The sequence below is a fragment of the Rana temporaria genome, chromosome 2, assembly GCF_905171775.1.
Source record: "Rana temporaria chromosome 2, aRanTem1.1, whole genome shotgun sequence".
In the NCBI taxonomy this organism is placed as follows: Eukaryota; Metazoa; Chordata; class Amphibia; order Anura; family Ranidae; genus Rana; species Rana temporaria.
In genome coordinates, this window is record NC_053490.1 from 182,054,228 (window position 1) to 182,071,264 (window position 17,037).

The 17,037-nt window shown below is 38.8% G+C and overlaps 1 protein-coding gene across 1 annotated transcript in view; it reads right to left on the bottom strand.

The window, feature by feature from the left end:
- Window positions 1-4,555: 4,555 nt before the first annotated feature.
- Window positions 4,556-17,037, bottom strand: part of ABCC4 (ATP binding cassette subfamily C member 4) — a 344,218-nt gene continuing 331,736 nt past the window's right edge. Inside the window, exons 30-31 of the mRNA XM_040336098.1 lie at window positions 13,094-13,228; window positions 4,556-7,822 (exon numbers count right to left, since the gene is read on the bottom strand). Coding sequence (XP_040192032.1) covers window positions 7,733-7,822; window positions 13,094-13,228 — 225 coding nt within the window. The 3' untranslated portion in view covers window positions 4,556-7,732. The remainder of the gene's footprint in view (window positions 7,823-13,093; window positions 13,229-17,037) is intronic.

Genomic DNA, 17,037 nt, shown 5'->3' on the forward strand with positions numbered 1-17,037 from the left:
TCTAAATGCTCGCTATTTATTACCACCCTTTGGACACACCCCTGTAACCATTTTCCTATCCAGACATATACCCTATGGTCCATGCTGACAGACCTTAGTTTGCCTTTGCAAAATCCAGATATACCACATGCACAGGCCTACCTTTATAAGATGGCAGCTCACTTCCTCATAGAATGTTAACAGTTTGGGCTGGCAAGAATGATCCTTCATGAATCCATGCCGATTTCTACTGATATCGCAAATTCTTGGATATAGTCCTTTAATATTCCCTACAAAAATTTACAAATTGTTGATGTTAAACTGACTGGCCTCTAGTTTTCAGGAATAGGTCTCTGCCCTTTTTTAAATATTAGTACCACACTGGCCTTTCTCCAATCAGCTAGTACCATTCCAGTCAGTAAACTGTCTATAATAATTAAGAACAACAGTCTAGCCAACACCTGACTGAGTTGCATAAGGGCTCTTGGGTGTAAGGGGGCCTGTAGCAAAGCCCACTATTACTTTCCTATTCGTTTCTTCCCTTTGGAGCCCCAACCACAAGGATTCCACCTCCTCCCTTGCTCCATTAGTAATGTTGTCCTTCACATTCACATAATTCTTGATGTACAGACATACCCCTCCCCCTTTCCTACAATATAGGGAATACCCCTTAACAGTTGCCAGCTAGTGATGTGAACTGTCAAAAAAAGTTTCTGAAATTCCCACAAAATCAAAATCTTCCCTGTAAATTAGCAGCTCCAGTTCTCCCATTTTATTAGCTAGACTAACATTTGTATACATGTCTCTTAATTTTGTCTGGCCACATATTTCCTTGATAGTTGTTATGATGCTGCAATTGGGATTTGCCAACCTACTTACCTTTTGTTTGGTATTCTAGTCACCCTACCACTAATGCCCCCAATATTACCCGCTGAACCTTGCTCATTGCTGGCTAACACTACATCTGGCCCCTCCCCCCCAACACCTAGTTTAAAAGTCACAAACTTTATGGCCCTCTTAAGGGACAGGATAGGACGAATACCCCTGTTGAGTGTTGGTCTAGTGAACAGGTTTTAATAGAATCCTTTGAACCTATCTTTTCAGGAGGGACTGGAACAACAGCTACCTGGGACAAGAGATGATGAATCTGACTGTTCTTGGGCATACTTTGCTTGATTTGAGAGTAGAAAACAATGGTAGATTTTTAAACTCTAAAGCCTCGTACACACGATCAGATATCTGATGGAATCGAATCCGATGGATTTTTTCGTCGGATATCCGATGAAGCCGACTTTCATCAGTCTTGCCTACACACCATCAGTCAAAAATCCGACCGTGCCAAAAAACACTATGAAGTTCTGAGAAAAATGAAGTTCAATGCTTCCGAGCATGCGTCGACTTGATTCTGAGCATGCATGGATTTTTGACTGATGGACTTTCACACAGACGATCGTTTTTTTTTATCCTTAGGAAAAATTTAGAACATGTTCTATTTTTTTTTCACTGATGGAAAACAAACCGATGGGACCCACACATGATCGGTTTGTCCGATGAAAACAGTCCATCGGTCTGTTTCCATCGGACAAGCTCGATCATGTGTACAGGGCTTATTTTGTATCTCTTTGAAACCACTAACTGAACCCATAGGCCTGACACGTCTGTGACCCAGAGGAATGCAAGCTGTAACAGACATCTCTTAGGTGTGAGGATGCTCCTTTATTGTGAAGAAGGCTTTGGGATAGACTTGGTGGATTTTGTGTTCCAAGTCTTGAGCCAAAATGAAGGGCTGAATTTTGGATTGGAAGATGAAGCCTGATATGTTAGAGAAACAGACATTTAATTATACATGTATAACAATCTAGTAAATGTTATGGAGTTTTGTTGGAGAACACAACTTATAAGGATCCAGCCTTCTGGCCAATAAAACACTTTCTAAACTTCAAGAAATGCTTCTCAGCAGTTAAATGTCACCTGACCTCTGCAGGGGAAACTAAGCTGCTTTCATTTCGTATTTACATGCCCATTTTAGCAACTAAAACTTGTTTTTGAATCAACCCCAAATTGTGCAAGGCATATGCGCTTTTTACAGCATGTTAAATCACAAAGCCATACTTTTGTGTTCTGCATTGCCCAAAAAAAAAAAGAAAAGAAAAGGGAAGTCAGTAAATAATGTTTAGTTAGACAAAGTTAGCATGTGTAAACCTATTTCACTCTTTGGTGAATTGAGACTAAAATGTGCTGTGTGACATACAGGAATTAATGGTGGTGGTGACAAGTCTGTATACAAAACAATGTTGGGAAACATACAAATGTGAAAACCACGGTATAAATTATTTTATGTATATACTGTATTAACACAAGTATACTGTATTTCTATTCGTGCTCCACAAAAGGAACCCGTTTCTGAAGAATGTGTCAAAATTGTGTATGCACGTTATAAAATCAGCTTATCTAAAATACACAGAAGAAAGTTCATTGAAAGACATAATAAAAGAAAAGATTGATTACTTTAATTGAATTAAGGCATGTTTAGACAATACTTTACTTTTTTTATTCAAAAGGCCTCAAGAAGTGCTTGTCAACAATACAAAACATGTCTGTTGTCACATTGTAAAATAATGCTTAAAATTAAATAATGTAGATCAAAGTTACAGTATACTGACAGGTTTTATATTTATTCTAATCTTGTAAAAGTGCATGGGGTTTAAACCCATATGAAAGAGTAACAAAACATTCATAAACTGGAATTATAAATTCAAAGTCATACACCTTTAACCAACACACAAAGTCAAAGGCTGTTTTTTATAGAAAGAAATTACTTTGTCCCCCAAACCTTGACTTAAACAAACCTTTGACCCCTGTCCTTGCCGGCACAGTAGAAACTCGTGAGGGCACTATGTGGCTGTTTAAAAAATAAGCTGCTTAGGAGATTGTATAATAAACGATTAGGGGCTTCACTGGGAAGGCATCAGCTGGGGGCCACAGTCATCCAATACAAGTAAATATACAGCTGGGGTAGGGGAGGAGGGGTTAGTTTGGTCAGGTGGTGGAGAGCAAAAATATACTTGAACCTTTTTAGAAAGAAGTGTTATATTTTAACCACTTGCTGACCGCCGCCTGTAGATATACGTTGGCAGAATGGCACGGCTGCACAAAGCAACGTACCTGAATTTGCAGATGCGTGCTCCCCTGCCGCGATCTCTGTGACCGTGCCCGTGGACTCGATGTCCGCCATTGTCCCGAGATCATGTCACAGAGCTGCAGAACAGGGAGATGCCTATATAAACAAGGCATTTCCCTGTTCTGCCTAGTGACAGGGCAGTGATCTACTGCTCTCTGTCATCAGGAGCAGTGATCACTGTCATGTCACTCATAGCCCAGCCTCCCCCAGTTAGAATCACTCCTTATGACACACTTAACCCCTTCCTCATCCCCTAGTGGTTAACCTCTTCCCTGTCAGTGTCATTTACACAGTAATCAGTGCATTATTATAGCACTGTTCGCTGTATAAATGACAATGGTCCCAAGTGTCCGCCATAATGTTGCAGTCACGATAAAAATCTCAGATCACAGCCATTACTGGTAAGAAAAAAAAAATATTAATAAAAATGCCATATACTTATCCCCTATTTTGTAGATGCTATAACTTTTGTGCAAACCAATCAATATACGCTTATTGTGATTTTCTTTTACCAAAAATATGTAGAAGAATACAAATCGGCCTAAACTGATATATATATTTTTTTATATATATATTTTTGGGGGATATTAAAGCAAAAAGTAAAAAATACTGCTTTTTCAAAATTGTCACTCTTTACAGCGCAAAAAATTAAAACCGCAGAGGTACCACCAAAAGAAAGCTCTATTTGTGGGAAAAAAAGGACGTAATTTTGTTTGGGTGCAACGTCGCACAACCGCGCAATTGTCAGTTAAAGCGATGCAGTGCTGAATCGTAAAAAATGGCCCGGTCTTTGGGCAGCCAAATCCTCTGGGGCTAAAGTGGTTAAAGCAATCCTACATTTTTCTTTTTACTAATACCAAATCTCCTACATCTTGTACTTCACTGACTGACACTAACACTCCTTTAAAATTGTAAACAGATTTGGGTTCCCTGTATTACCAACTTATGTGTTGCCTTCTGGTTGCAGCTTGGGAACAGGAAAGAATATGTATGATGCAAAGATACTGATTGTCTGCGGAGGAGACAGCTAGTAAGTACCTCTGCTTCATACTGATCTCATGCTGCATCATGGCTTTAATCAGGAAGAGATGAGGAAGCATTTTTGTCTTGTAATGGTGCAAAACCAAACATGCTGATGGTATTTACTGGGTAAGCAAAGAGGAAGAAAAATAAAATTAACAGAGTTTAGGCCCACTTTGAAAGTTTAGTCCATCTAAAACTGATATTTCATTAATGCTTGGATGGGTTTTGGGGACTTCAGTAGTGAGACCTCCTCGCTGCATTAATCAGCTCTGGGTGATGGTGGTGGGTGATTCAACCTGCCAGGTACCAATATGGAAATATTTGTAGGCAGAGTGACTTTTTTAAATCCCAAATATTCAGACATATATATATTTTTTTTACAGCATTTTTATTGTCATAAATACAGATTTAACAGATGTATTTAATGCAGTGGCACTTGTCTTGGTTTATGGCACAACATGCTGAGCTGTAAAAAAATCTGCATGCTGTACTTTTTTTTCTGGTGTGAACTGACAGCATATGAAACCAGGCATTTTGTCTTGTCTATTTGTGTATGCATCGGGCTGCACAACACCGCATCTGGTGTGATAAAAGTCCTACCTATTAGGGTTTCCTCTAGCTGTTGCATCTGGCACAGCATTTCTTTGTCTACATTAGGCCTCCACTTAGCACCGTATGTAAAAGAATACACTATTTACACAGCTACTGTGTATGGTAGACTCAACTGACAATACTACATTAAAAAGTTAATGTAGCATTCATAATTTTTTTAAATAACAGCAGAGCCACCATACATACTAGTAGCCATGGGTTCAGATCCATTTTTCAAGAATCAGGTTGTAGACATCTTTTACATTTCATCCTACTTTAATCAAACTATGAGTGAATAAACCTATTACAACATCCTAGTTTTCTGACAGTTCAGTGTTACCATTTGTACTTAGTAGTATCCCACTAGGCAATGAACGCCAAAAGGAAAAAAAGAATAAATTAAAAATTGAATGACATATTTGCTGTAATGCTGTGCTAAACTTAGACAGTTACCAATATATGAGAGTTGAAACCATAACTACTATCAAGTAAACTAGAGGGTAACATAAAGAACAAGGGTAAGCAACTGTTGATGTTCCAAATTAATTATAAAAAATTATATTTTGATAACAGCGTTAAACGCTTTTACGAAACATTACACATTTAATAAACTCTATGCAAATTCAAGATAATGTGTGTCTCCTTGTGAGGATCAAAGGGAGTTGAGAGCCACGTTGCAGGGTAATATTGGTCAAACTTTTTTTTATATCTTTTGAAGACTAGAGACAACAGAACATACAGCTTCCTTTGCCTAATAAAAAAAATGCACAGCTATCAAATAATATAATTCCACAATTACAATAATTAGAGTAAATGATAAAACAATGGCTTTCCCTTTAGTTAAAATGATAAACCTGTTTTTTAAATACAGCATTTTTTTTTAACACAAACTTACAAAAGAGACAAGAATAAGTCATTGTAGTGTACAGCAATCAAGAACAACAAAACAAACACAACTGACATAAGTGCATTAGAAGGCCTTGATGATCTGAACAGACTGAATGCATATACTTTCTGTGTGTCTTTGGGGTACAGATCATAATTACAAGCATTTATGAATTAAGTTCAACTGATATGTTAGCATTAATCACAGACCATGAATACTAATTGCATTAATAGCATTTAACTGATTGTTTCTTGAAATACAGCGTGAAAGTCAAAAAGACTGAGATGGAAACATTTGCTAGCTGAAAATCCAGATCCCTTTCACAAAGCAATTGGGATAATCTGTAGTAATGTGTGCATATGTAGGTCACTATTAAGGTATCGACAACATGAAACCAGTTCAAATCAGAACAAAAAAACCTTGGTGTAAACATTAACACAGTTTCAGGAAAGCTTAAGGCACATTTCGGTTTGGTAGGCAACAGAAATGTTTCTTCTGCAGCTGCAAGGAAAGGCTGGTAAGAGTAGAAATTACCCTGAGAAAATCTGTAAAAATTCAATATCCTGCAAATAGGTTGTTCACATAAAAAAGTGAATTTTCAATTTGCATGAGAATTTTACTTTAGCTAAGTGAATGAGGTAAAGCTCAATCATCCAATCAATTATATGCAAGCAAAAGTACATTTTTTTCTATTTTCCTTGCACGTTACTAAATATTCTTTGCGAACTTTCGCCACAGTCAGAACACGCTCTACTCTTTTAGTAAATCAGCAAGGTGTCTTCTATTAGTATACCTGGCCAACAATGAAATCATTGTGCATGAAATTAAAATGAAGGTTTTAGTTTCCATTTGGTTTTTAAAAATGTATAATACAAGGCCATGTAAACATACATTTGATTATTATGATCAAAGGCTTGAATTCCATGAAATTCCAAATTAAATTATAAATTGATTAAAAAAAAAGTGGAACTGCAGGCAATCACGAAATACACAGATGAAATACACATATGGTATTTTTTTCCTGCCAAATGGTTCTTCTGTCTTGGGATTCACCCTTGCCCCAATACAGTTAAATGACAACACAATTGCCTATTCAATATTCCTGTCACCTGCATACTCTGTATTTTGCCCAGTTGGAGGGCAAGATATTTTCCACTCACTTAGTTGCTGCTTTGTGTGACCAGCCGAAACAAAACGACCTCCATGCTTCCTCACAATGCAGGGCTTGGTGCCTGAGCAGCCAATTGGCAATTTCACTGGCCAATGCAATCAGAAGAGTCAGAAGAGTGATGTTACTAATTCACTGTAGAATATACAGGCAGGTGAAAGAGGGAGCTACAAAGCGCAAATAGGGATCAGCGGGGTTGATTTACTAAAACTGGAGTGTGTAAAATCTGGTGCTGCTCTGCATAGAAACCAATCAGCTTCCAAGGCTTTTTAGTCAAAGCTTAACTGAACAAGCTGAACCCGATTGGCTACCGTGTACAGCTGCTCTAGATTTTGCACTCTCCAGTTTAAGTAAATCAACCCCAGTGATTTGGCAGTGTTGTGTGACGAGAGTGCCTCAACAGAATTTTCGAACCCTTTGCTAAATATATGTATTGAACTGTGTTTCATCGGTTTGCCTGGAGTTCTGCTTTAAGGACTTATCACCTTTCATTTTACAAACTATAAAAAAAAAAGTCAGGGAGTAGTTGAACATATTTACTTCTCACTGGCTGACTGATACTGGCCAAAAAACAGTACAAAGGTTTGAAAACAAACTCACAACTAGAGGTGGATGGAAACTCTTAAGAGCAGCAGTTTGACCATATGGCACTGCTGTATCAAACTTCAAGTCATGTGGCTAAACCATAATCCAACATTTCCATGCTACAACAAAGTGTCTAACAAGTACAGCAGTGATTATTTCAATACTGCTATTAACAACAATAGGCATGAATGTATCAAGAACACTGGCTTTAGTAAGGCATCTAATAAACCAATGGATAGCCCCGCCAGCACACACTAGGTGCCAAGAGGCGACCATTAATGCTACCTGAATGCACTTTAAAAAAAAAAAAAAAATACTGTCAAAGAGCAGTTTCGAAAATTATAAATGGTTCAGATGGGTCCCTGGAAATATTTTTCTTGTTGGCTTGCTGAGTTCGGTTCAAAGACACCTGAAATAGAAAAAATAAAAAAAGTCAGTAATTATAAAAAAAAAATCTGATTGATAAATGTAATATTAAAACAATCATTAAAGCGGATGTGCCATGGGAAAATAATATTAAAAGCCAGCAGCTACAAATACTGCAGCTGCTGACTTTTAATATTAGGACACTTACCTGTCCTGGAGTCCAGCGCCGATCGCAGCAGAGGACGAGCGATCGCTCGTCTCTCTGCTGCTCCCCCCGCCATCCACGCTAAGGGAACCAGGAAGTGAAAAGCTGCGGCTTCACTGCCCGGTTCCCTACGGCGCATGCGCGAGTCGCGCCCGCCGATTGGCTCCCGCTGTGTGCTGGGAGCCGAGTGTTCCCAGCACACAACGGGGGGGCGACGGGATGTGACAGAATGCACGTCTTTTGCCCGAGAATGCCGGGCCGGAAGTGGGTGCAGATACCTGTCTTTAGACAGGTATCTGCACCCCCCTCCCCCTGAAAGGTGTCAAATGTGACACCGGAGGGGGGGGAGGGTTCCGATCAGCGGGACTCCACTTTAGGGTGGAGAACCGCTTTAAGCACTTGAACTACGGAAAGGTTTTACCTCCTTTATGACCATAGCATTTCTTGCAATTCAGCACTGTGCTACTTTAACTGGAAATTGCGCACACTGTACCCAAATACATTTTTTAATGCAAATGGGGCTCTCTTTTGGTGGTATTTAATCACCATTGGGTTGTTTTATTATTTAAATGAGAAAAGACCGAAAAGTTTGAAAAAATAACTCCCCAAAATGTTCTACTTTGTTATAAAACATATTCATAAATTATGGCCCACATCTATTCTGCTACATGTCTTTGGTAAAAAAAAATCCCAATAGGTGTATATTAATTGCTTTGTGTGAAAGTATATATATATATATATATATATATATATATATATATATATATATATATATATATATATATATATATATATATATATATATATCACACACACACACACACACACATACTATATTTGAAAATTCATCAATCCTGATGTACTGATATTTTTTGAGGACCTAAATTTCCAGGACAGTATAGATGCCTCTAAAAGTACCCCTTTTTGCAAAGCAGACAGTCTAAATTATTTGTTAAGCAGTATGGCGGGTTTTTTGAAGTTGTAATTTTTTGTCACAACTTTTTGGAAAATTAAGAAATTATCATATGACTGATGTAGCAGTGATCAGGTGTCTAGTGACAAGCTCAGCAAGTGGTTAAGGTTAACAGAAGATAAAGGGGGGCAAGAATCCTTTCACTGATCGAAAACTAAAAAAAAACAAAAAAAAAAACATTATTTTTGCTTGCACATAATAATTGGATAATGGAAGTCAACAGAGCTAATTGACTAAGCGAAGGGAAAATTCCCTTGCAATGTGAAAATCCCCTTAAAAAGTAAACAGCCCATTTGCCTTTAGTAAACCCAACCCCAAGGTGTTAGGATAATGTGGGAATTGCGCACAGCTAAAAAAGACAACAAATATGCTTTCATGAAGAGAACCCCAAATTATTGCTGCACTTAAATTAACACCATCTTAAAGGACACTTAAACAGGCTTAGCTAATATGGAACAATTACAAAAAAAAAAATATGGCTCTGTGTATGACTAACGTAACCTTACTATGAGCTATACTTCAACCGAAATGTTCTTAAGTAAATTGTGTTTACAGATCATGATTTACTTGACTTTACTTTGCTTAATATCTCTGCCCACAATCTTTATATGGGGGCTAAACCAATTGCTTTTTGGATTTGTTGGGAAGCGACAGTTTGTGAATATCTTCTGGTTTGACAAAGATGATTCCTACACTAAAAAAAAAACAGCTATTGACATAAAACAAACAGTTTAATCTGTAAAAATCAGGAAATACCCCAGTACATTATCTGAACAATGGGCTGAATTAATTGCCAATAAACCAAAATGATAGACTAGCTGTTATCCTGATGTGTATTGATGCAAAGCGTGGACACATTACATTGATAAGACCAAGTCACTTTATGAACTGAAAACACGAAGATAAATTAAACAGCGTGACAAAAGCACGAGGAAACTAGAGTCAGCAAAAAGGTTTCTCATTTTCACACATAAAACCAAAACACAATGGATTTGGATGTTAATATCAGCTTGTAATCCTGATATTTTACAAACTGTGATTGACAAGCATTGAAACTTCAAGGTACATATATTTGAAAGATCAGAGTGTTTAATTTGTAGCAGAGAGCAGTTACAAGGCCCATAGAAATGTGATCTGTGGATAGTATAGCACAATAATAAAATGGAAGGCTAAGGCTCTGACAAAGCCTCATCCAAGCAACTTCTTTAAAGCGTAAGATGATCCCAAGTAATAGAAGAGGCATTTTTTCTTCACACCATGCTTTTCAGCAGCTGAATCCTAGCGATTTCTAGCTGAACTAGACGAGATACAGGTTCCCTGATAAATGTATAATCAGAATATAAAAGGAATGAAATGCTGTCAAGTTTCACTGTTACACAATCGGCAGTTTTTAGGAGCTGTATGGTATCTCTGTGCTTTGACAGATGCGCATAACAAAATGAAATAATGTCAAGACTTGTGTGCTCTTATCTGCCACTGTGTATGTCGGAAAAAAGGGACTTCAAATGCAATTTTTTTCTTCTGCACAGCTGAATGTGAAAAGTTTTGTTTGAGCCTTTCAAAAGGCAAATGCAATCTTCAAACGTTGACATCTGTCACAAGCTGGGCCAAAAATAATGTACAGCGTCTTGGAATTATGTTTACAAAATACATAGAGAGGAACTGCCATAAACTGATGTTTGACAATAATAAGCTTTCCTGTATGGTTTAATATGATTTCTCTATGTGCTTTAAAGTATATATTTTAGACTGCTGAATAGAGACAGAAATGGCCGTACTATGCAGCTACTAAACTATACTGCAGTGACTTGCCTAAAGCTTGTATAATGCATTAAACATGGTCAAAATTGAGATGCACTAGCATATTGCTATGAGACCCTGCTAAGCTGCTCCAGGGCTGAAAAGTCATTTTAATATTAACTTGCCTGAACTGAAAAGGATATATACATGCACCTATTAGCTATATGTTTGTTATTATTGTAAAACCAACAATATTACAGTAAGTAAAGTCATTCTAAGGACAAAAAAAACGAATTTTCCATGTAAAAAAGGCAAACTAATATGTTTACCATACTACTCATAGTACACACATACCTAGTGAGGGCATGGCATTGTTAGGTCATGTAAATTTATCACTCTTGCTTCCAGTTTATATGAATTACTATATTAAAGAGTTTGGGGAATATACAGTGCCTTGAAAAACTATTCATGCCCCTTGAAATTTTCCAAATTTTGTCATGTTATAACTAAAAACTTAAATGTATTTTATTGGGATTGACATATTTTTATGAGGTTTAGTAAAGTGAATTCCAGCCATTTCAGTGTTTTTTTAAAGTCAGCAGCTACAAAAAGTGTAGCTGCTGACTTAACCACTTCCCGACCGCCGCATGTATATGTACGTCCACAGAATGGCACGTACAGGCAAATGGGCGTACAGGTACGTCCTTGCCTTTCCGCGGGTCGAGGGGTCCGATCGGGACCCCCCCGCTACATGCGGCGGTGGGATTCCCGCGGGGAGCGATCCGGGACGACGGCGCGGCTATTCGTTTATAGCCGCTCCGTCGCGATCGCTCCCCGGAACTGAAGAAAGGGGAGAGCCGTATGTAAACACGGCTTCCTCGCGCTTCACTGTGGCGGCTGCATCGATCGAGTCATCCCTTTTATAGGGAGACTCGATCGATGACGCCAGTCCTACAGCCACACCCCCCTACAGTTGTAAACACACACTAGGTGAACCCTAACTCCTACAGCACCCCCTGTGGTTAACTCCCAAACTGCAACTGTCATTTTCACAATAAACAATGCAATTTAAATGCATTTTTGCTGTGAAAAGGACAATGGTCCCAAAAATGTGTCAAAATTGTCCGAAGTGTCCGCCATAATGTCGCAGTCATGAAAAAAATCGCTGATCGCCGCCAATAGTAGTAAAAAAAAGATAATTAATAAAAATGCAATAAAACGATCCCCTATTTTGTAAACGCTATAAATTTTGCGTAAACCAACCGATAAACGCTTATTGCGATTTTTTTTACCAAAAATAGGTAGAAGAATACGTATGGGCCTAAACTGAGGAATTTTTTTTTTTTATATATATATGTTTTTGGGGGATATTTATTACAGCAAAAAGTAAAAAATATTGCATTTTTTTCAAAATTGTCGCTCTATTTTTGTTTATAGCGCAACAAATAAAAACCGCAGAGGTGATCAAATACCACCAAAAGAAGGCTCTATTTGTGGGAAAAAAAGGACGCCAATTTTGTTTGGGAGCCACGTCGCACATGCTCGCAATTGTCTGTTAAAGCGACGCAGTGCCGAATTGTAAAAACGCCTTTGGGCATTTAGCAGCATATTGGTCCGGGGCTTAAGTGGTTAACAGACACATACTTGCCACCCCACTTATCTAGTTCTTTTAGTGATTAAATGGATTGAAACCCAGTACTGAACTGCCTTCTCACAATGCAGCGGTGGTTCCTGAACAGCCAATTGCCAGGTTGGAGTGATGACACATTAGAAAAGGGGGGGGGATGGCACCTCCTGTGTAGCTTCCAACTCTGACACGTTAGAACATACACATTGCTTTTGCGTGAAGCTGCTGCAGATAAACTTAGAGGCAGGAAGAATGCTTGGAAGGTACCTACAGTAAAACCTTGGATTGTGAGCATAATTCGTTCCAGAAACATGCTTGAAATCCAAAGCACTTGTATATCAAAGCGTTTTTTTACAGGGTATAAAAGAGAAAAGAGGCACCTCTAAGGGTAGCAATACGTTGCTAAATGTTGTACCTTGATTAAATGTAGCCATTTTGCTACACTTGGAGGTGCCTCTCATTTGTTATACTCAGTTGTGACATGATGCTACTCTTATATCAAGACATCGCTTTTATATCAAGGCAAAATGTATAAAAACATGTTGCTTGTCTTGCAAAACGCTCTCAAACCAAGTTACTCTCAAACCAAGGTATGTGCCTGATACCTTCCCAATTATAAAGCAAACCTGTTACTTTGCGTGAGGTGGGCAATATACAGCTTACATTTAAGCTATGGATAGCGTTAAAACTGCTGATAGTGTTTGGAGGACTGTCAGCTGAAAAAAAGATGGATGGGGAAAACCTTGAGCATATAGAAAAAAACATTTACCTGTTTGGCTATTTCTGTAAGAGAAGAAGCTTCTGTCTTCCCAACCTGTTGCACCATTTTGTGGAAAAGGCTTTCTTTATTTTGCAGCAAGTTGTATGGTTCATCAAATTCTTTAACTCTTCCTGAATCAAGCACCTATAGAAACATAATGCCTACAGTTAAACTCACAGCAAAAGTGAATCATTTCAATACAGGTCACACAAGAACAATACAGAATTGCACATAAGAGGTTGTCTTTGCACACCAAGTATAGAAAGGAAAATGAAAAATGATATACATTGCATATGGAAATTTTAGTTATACATCACTTCATTATTTTGAATAGAGTATACTGTGGTCGCAGCACTATAAAGTTCCAAATTGTATTAATAAAAAAAAAATTGCCACATTTACAAAGTCAACATCATATGGCTAGCCTCTCCTTTAATCTTAGAGTGTTCTCTGCAGTTTTATAGCTGATCTCCAGGTAAAATAAAACAAACACAATTGAATGCAGAACAGTATTCATTTATACACCATTAAAGGCATGTATAATTTGCATGCAGTGCAAGTGCCTGAAATTTATCTGGTATAAGCCTCTTGCAAAAACCTGAACAGCACAGTTCAGACTGGAAGAGGGAGAGGCAGCAGAAGGAGCCCGTCAGTTGTGCTTAATTGCTTATGTGCTAATATAGAACAATCTGATGAAGTAAGCAGAATGACAGAGATGCGTTATCAGTCAGCTGCTTCTCCTTTCATTTAGTAACAGGCTCATGGAAGAAGACCTTTAAGTGTTGCTTACTGGAGCAAATAAAAATGTGGGACTGTGGGACTCTGCAAGCTCTACAATGGGACTACATTTTTTAAATTAGATGTGTAGCGCAGGCCACACTGTGGAGTAATACCATTGTGTCCAGCAAAGAATGGATGGGGTATTATTCTGGTTTTAACCACTTAAGACCCGGACCAAAATGCAGCTAAAGGACCCGGCCAGGTTTTGCGATCCGGCACTGCGTCGCTTTAACAGACAATTGCGCGGTCGTGCGACGTGGCTCCCAAACAAAATTGGCGTCCTTTTTTTTGGTGGTATTTGATCACCTCTGCGGTTTTTATTTTTTGCGCTATAAACAAAAATAGAGCGACAATTTTGAAAAAAATTCTATATTTTTTACTTTTTGCTACAATAAATATCCCCCAAAAATATATAAAAAAACATTTTTTTTCCCTCAGTTTAGGCAGATACGTAGTCTACCTATTTTTGATTAAAAAAAAAAATCGCAATAAGCGTTTATCGGTTGGTTTGCGCAAAATTTATAGCGTTTACAAAATAGGGGATAGTTTTATTGCATTTTTATAAAAAAAATACTTTACTACTTATGGCGGCGATCAGCGATTTTTTTCATGACTGCGACATTATGGCGGACACTTTGGAAAATTGACACATTTTTGGGACCATTGTCCTTTTCACAGCAAAAAATGCATTTAAAATGCATCGTTTATTGTGAAAATGACAGTTGCAGTTTGGGAGTTAACCACAGGGGGCGCTGATGGGATGTGTGACCTCATGTGTGTTTACAACTGTAGGGGGGTGTGGCTGCAGGTGTGACGTCATCTATTATGTATAAAAGGGATCACACGATCGATGACTTCGCCACAGTGAAGAACGGGGAAGCCGTGTTTACACACGGCTCTCCCCGTTCTTCAGCTCCGGGGACCGATCGCGGGACTGCAGCGGCAATCAGGTCCCGGAGCTTCGAACCGCGCCGCGCGCCCGCGACCCACGGCTGGACAATAGCACAGCATGTACCTGTACATACATGTGCCCAGCCGTGGCATTCTGCCTACGTAAATGTGCAGGAGGCGGTCCTTAAGTGGTTAAATTGGCTTGATGATCTGCCTTCCTATACATATTCAGGGGATGAACAAGGGAAAGATTAGGTAGAATGAGTTAGAAAAATGTTTATAATATGTAATATAAGTATTTTCTTTTACAAACCATATTCATATTTTTAGTACAACTTTGCTTAAACATTAAGAAGCAAAACTTCATCTAAAAATGGAAGTACTGCTTCATCCCCGGCTCTACTCCTCCTCTTTTTTTAGTCCCAGCGGAAATATTTTGTTGTTACATAAACAATTAGGGGGAAAAAAAAGAAATCTTGAGCGTGCATATATATTCACCCCCTTTGCTATAAAGCCCTGAATAATATGTGGTCAAACCTGTGTGCTATCAAAGTGCCACATGATCCGACACATGGGGGGAGATTTACTAAAACTGAAACACTCTCTGGTGCAGCTGTGCATGGTAGCCAACTTCAGCTTTTTCAGTTAAGCTTTGACACTAAATCCTGGAAGCTGATTGGTTTCTATGTAGAGCTGCACCAGATTTTGCATGCCCCAGTTTTAGTAAATCTCCCCCTGGTATCAGTATAAATACAATACTCATAGGTGTGCGCAGCGCATTGCATTAGAATGTGCACCCCAAAGCCCAAACACACACTGCCGATCACTCACATTGTTCATTCAGAAAGGGAAGGGGCCAGTAAATTACATATTTACTGGCCCCTTCCCCACTCCTAAAACATCCCAGCAGCAACAGCCGATAGGAGAGGAGGGAAGCGGTCAGCGCTGGAGGGGAAAAGATGTAAGCCAGATCAGTAGAGGGAATCTGTGCTGCACAGGGTGATTAGGGTGTGCCTGGGCACAGCTGGCACACCCTGTGCACACGCCTATGACAATACTCCTGTTCTGAAAGGCCCCTGGGTCTGCACCACCAACAAGCAAACAAAATGAAGACCTTCAAAACAGACCAGACCAAACACAGTTGAAGAAGAGAAGTACAGTTCAGGGTCCTAAATATAATACTCCAAAATTTGAACATCCCACAGAACACCATTAAATAAATAATAACAAAATGAAAGACTATGACGCCACTACAAATCTGACAAGAGAAGGATGCCTACCAAAACTCAGACAGGGCAAGATAAGCAATAATTAGAGATGAGGGCACCAGAAAACTGGTCAGGATGAAAGGACAGATGAATGGCACTTAATACAGGGTAAATTTTGATGTAAACCTGTATTAATCTCCCAGAGATTTGAGACTAGGACTGAGGTTCATCTTCCAACCAGACAATGAGCATAAACATACAGTAAAGCTACACTGAAGTGGTTTAAAAAGGGAACAATGTAGGCCCCATGCACACTGGAGGTTTTTAACGCTGCCGTTAGGGGCATCTAGATTTTATCCTGGCCAATAAAATAAATTAACGCCCAAGTGCTTGACATGCCTAAATGCTTTACACATTTACAAGTGTCCAGTGCTTTTTCTGCAAAAACGCTGCTGTCAGGAGGAAAGGTGTATAGGAGAGATGTGTACTAGGAAGTGCAGAGCTTGAATAAACTATGGTAAGTGACAAAACGTACACACTAAATAAACCAGTGTGTATAAATGTAAACTCACCACTCAGCATCTTTGACCCCGATGATGTGCTAGAGTGAGAAAAAATGTAGGCAGAGCAAGAGTGCTGATGCCATTGCTGCCGCATGGTTTGTATGTGGTGGCCATAGTTGTAAGTCCAGGACAGAGTTTGTTTTTGTTATATTCTGTCTGTCTTTAATACTTTAATACTAAAAAAATACTATGCTATAAGTCTTCAATTTGGCTCCGCTTTTGGTGGGCACTTGTTCCACACAGTCCTGCCATTTGCTTGGGCGCTGGTACGTGACACAATTTCTGGTTGGTGCTACATCAAGAAAATTCCCTCAAAACGAACCACTCGAGGGGTGGATTGCCATTGTGCCTGCTTGCTGTTAACATGGTGTCTGGTGAGTGCATTGGATTGTTGGTGGTGCACACTGTGGATCCTTGCATATACTGTAATTATACACCTCTTTTTAATACTATATTATGTTTTTATATTATCACATTTATTTCACATCTTTTTTCATCAATACTACACCAT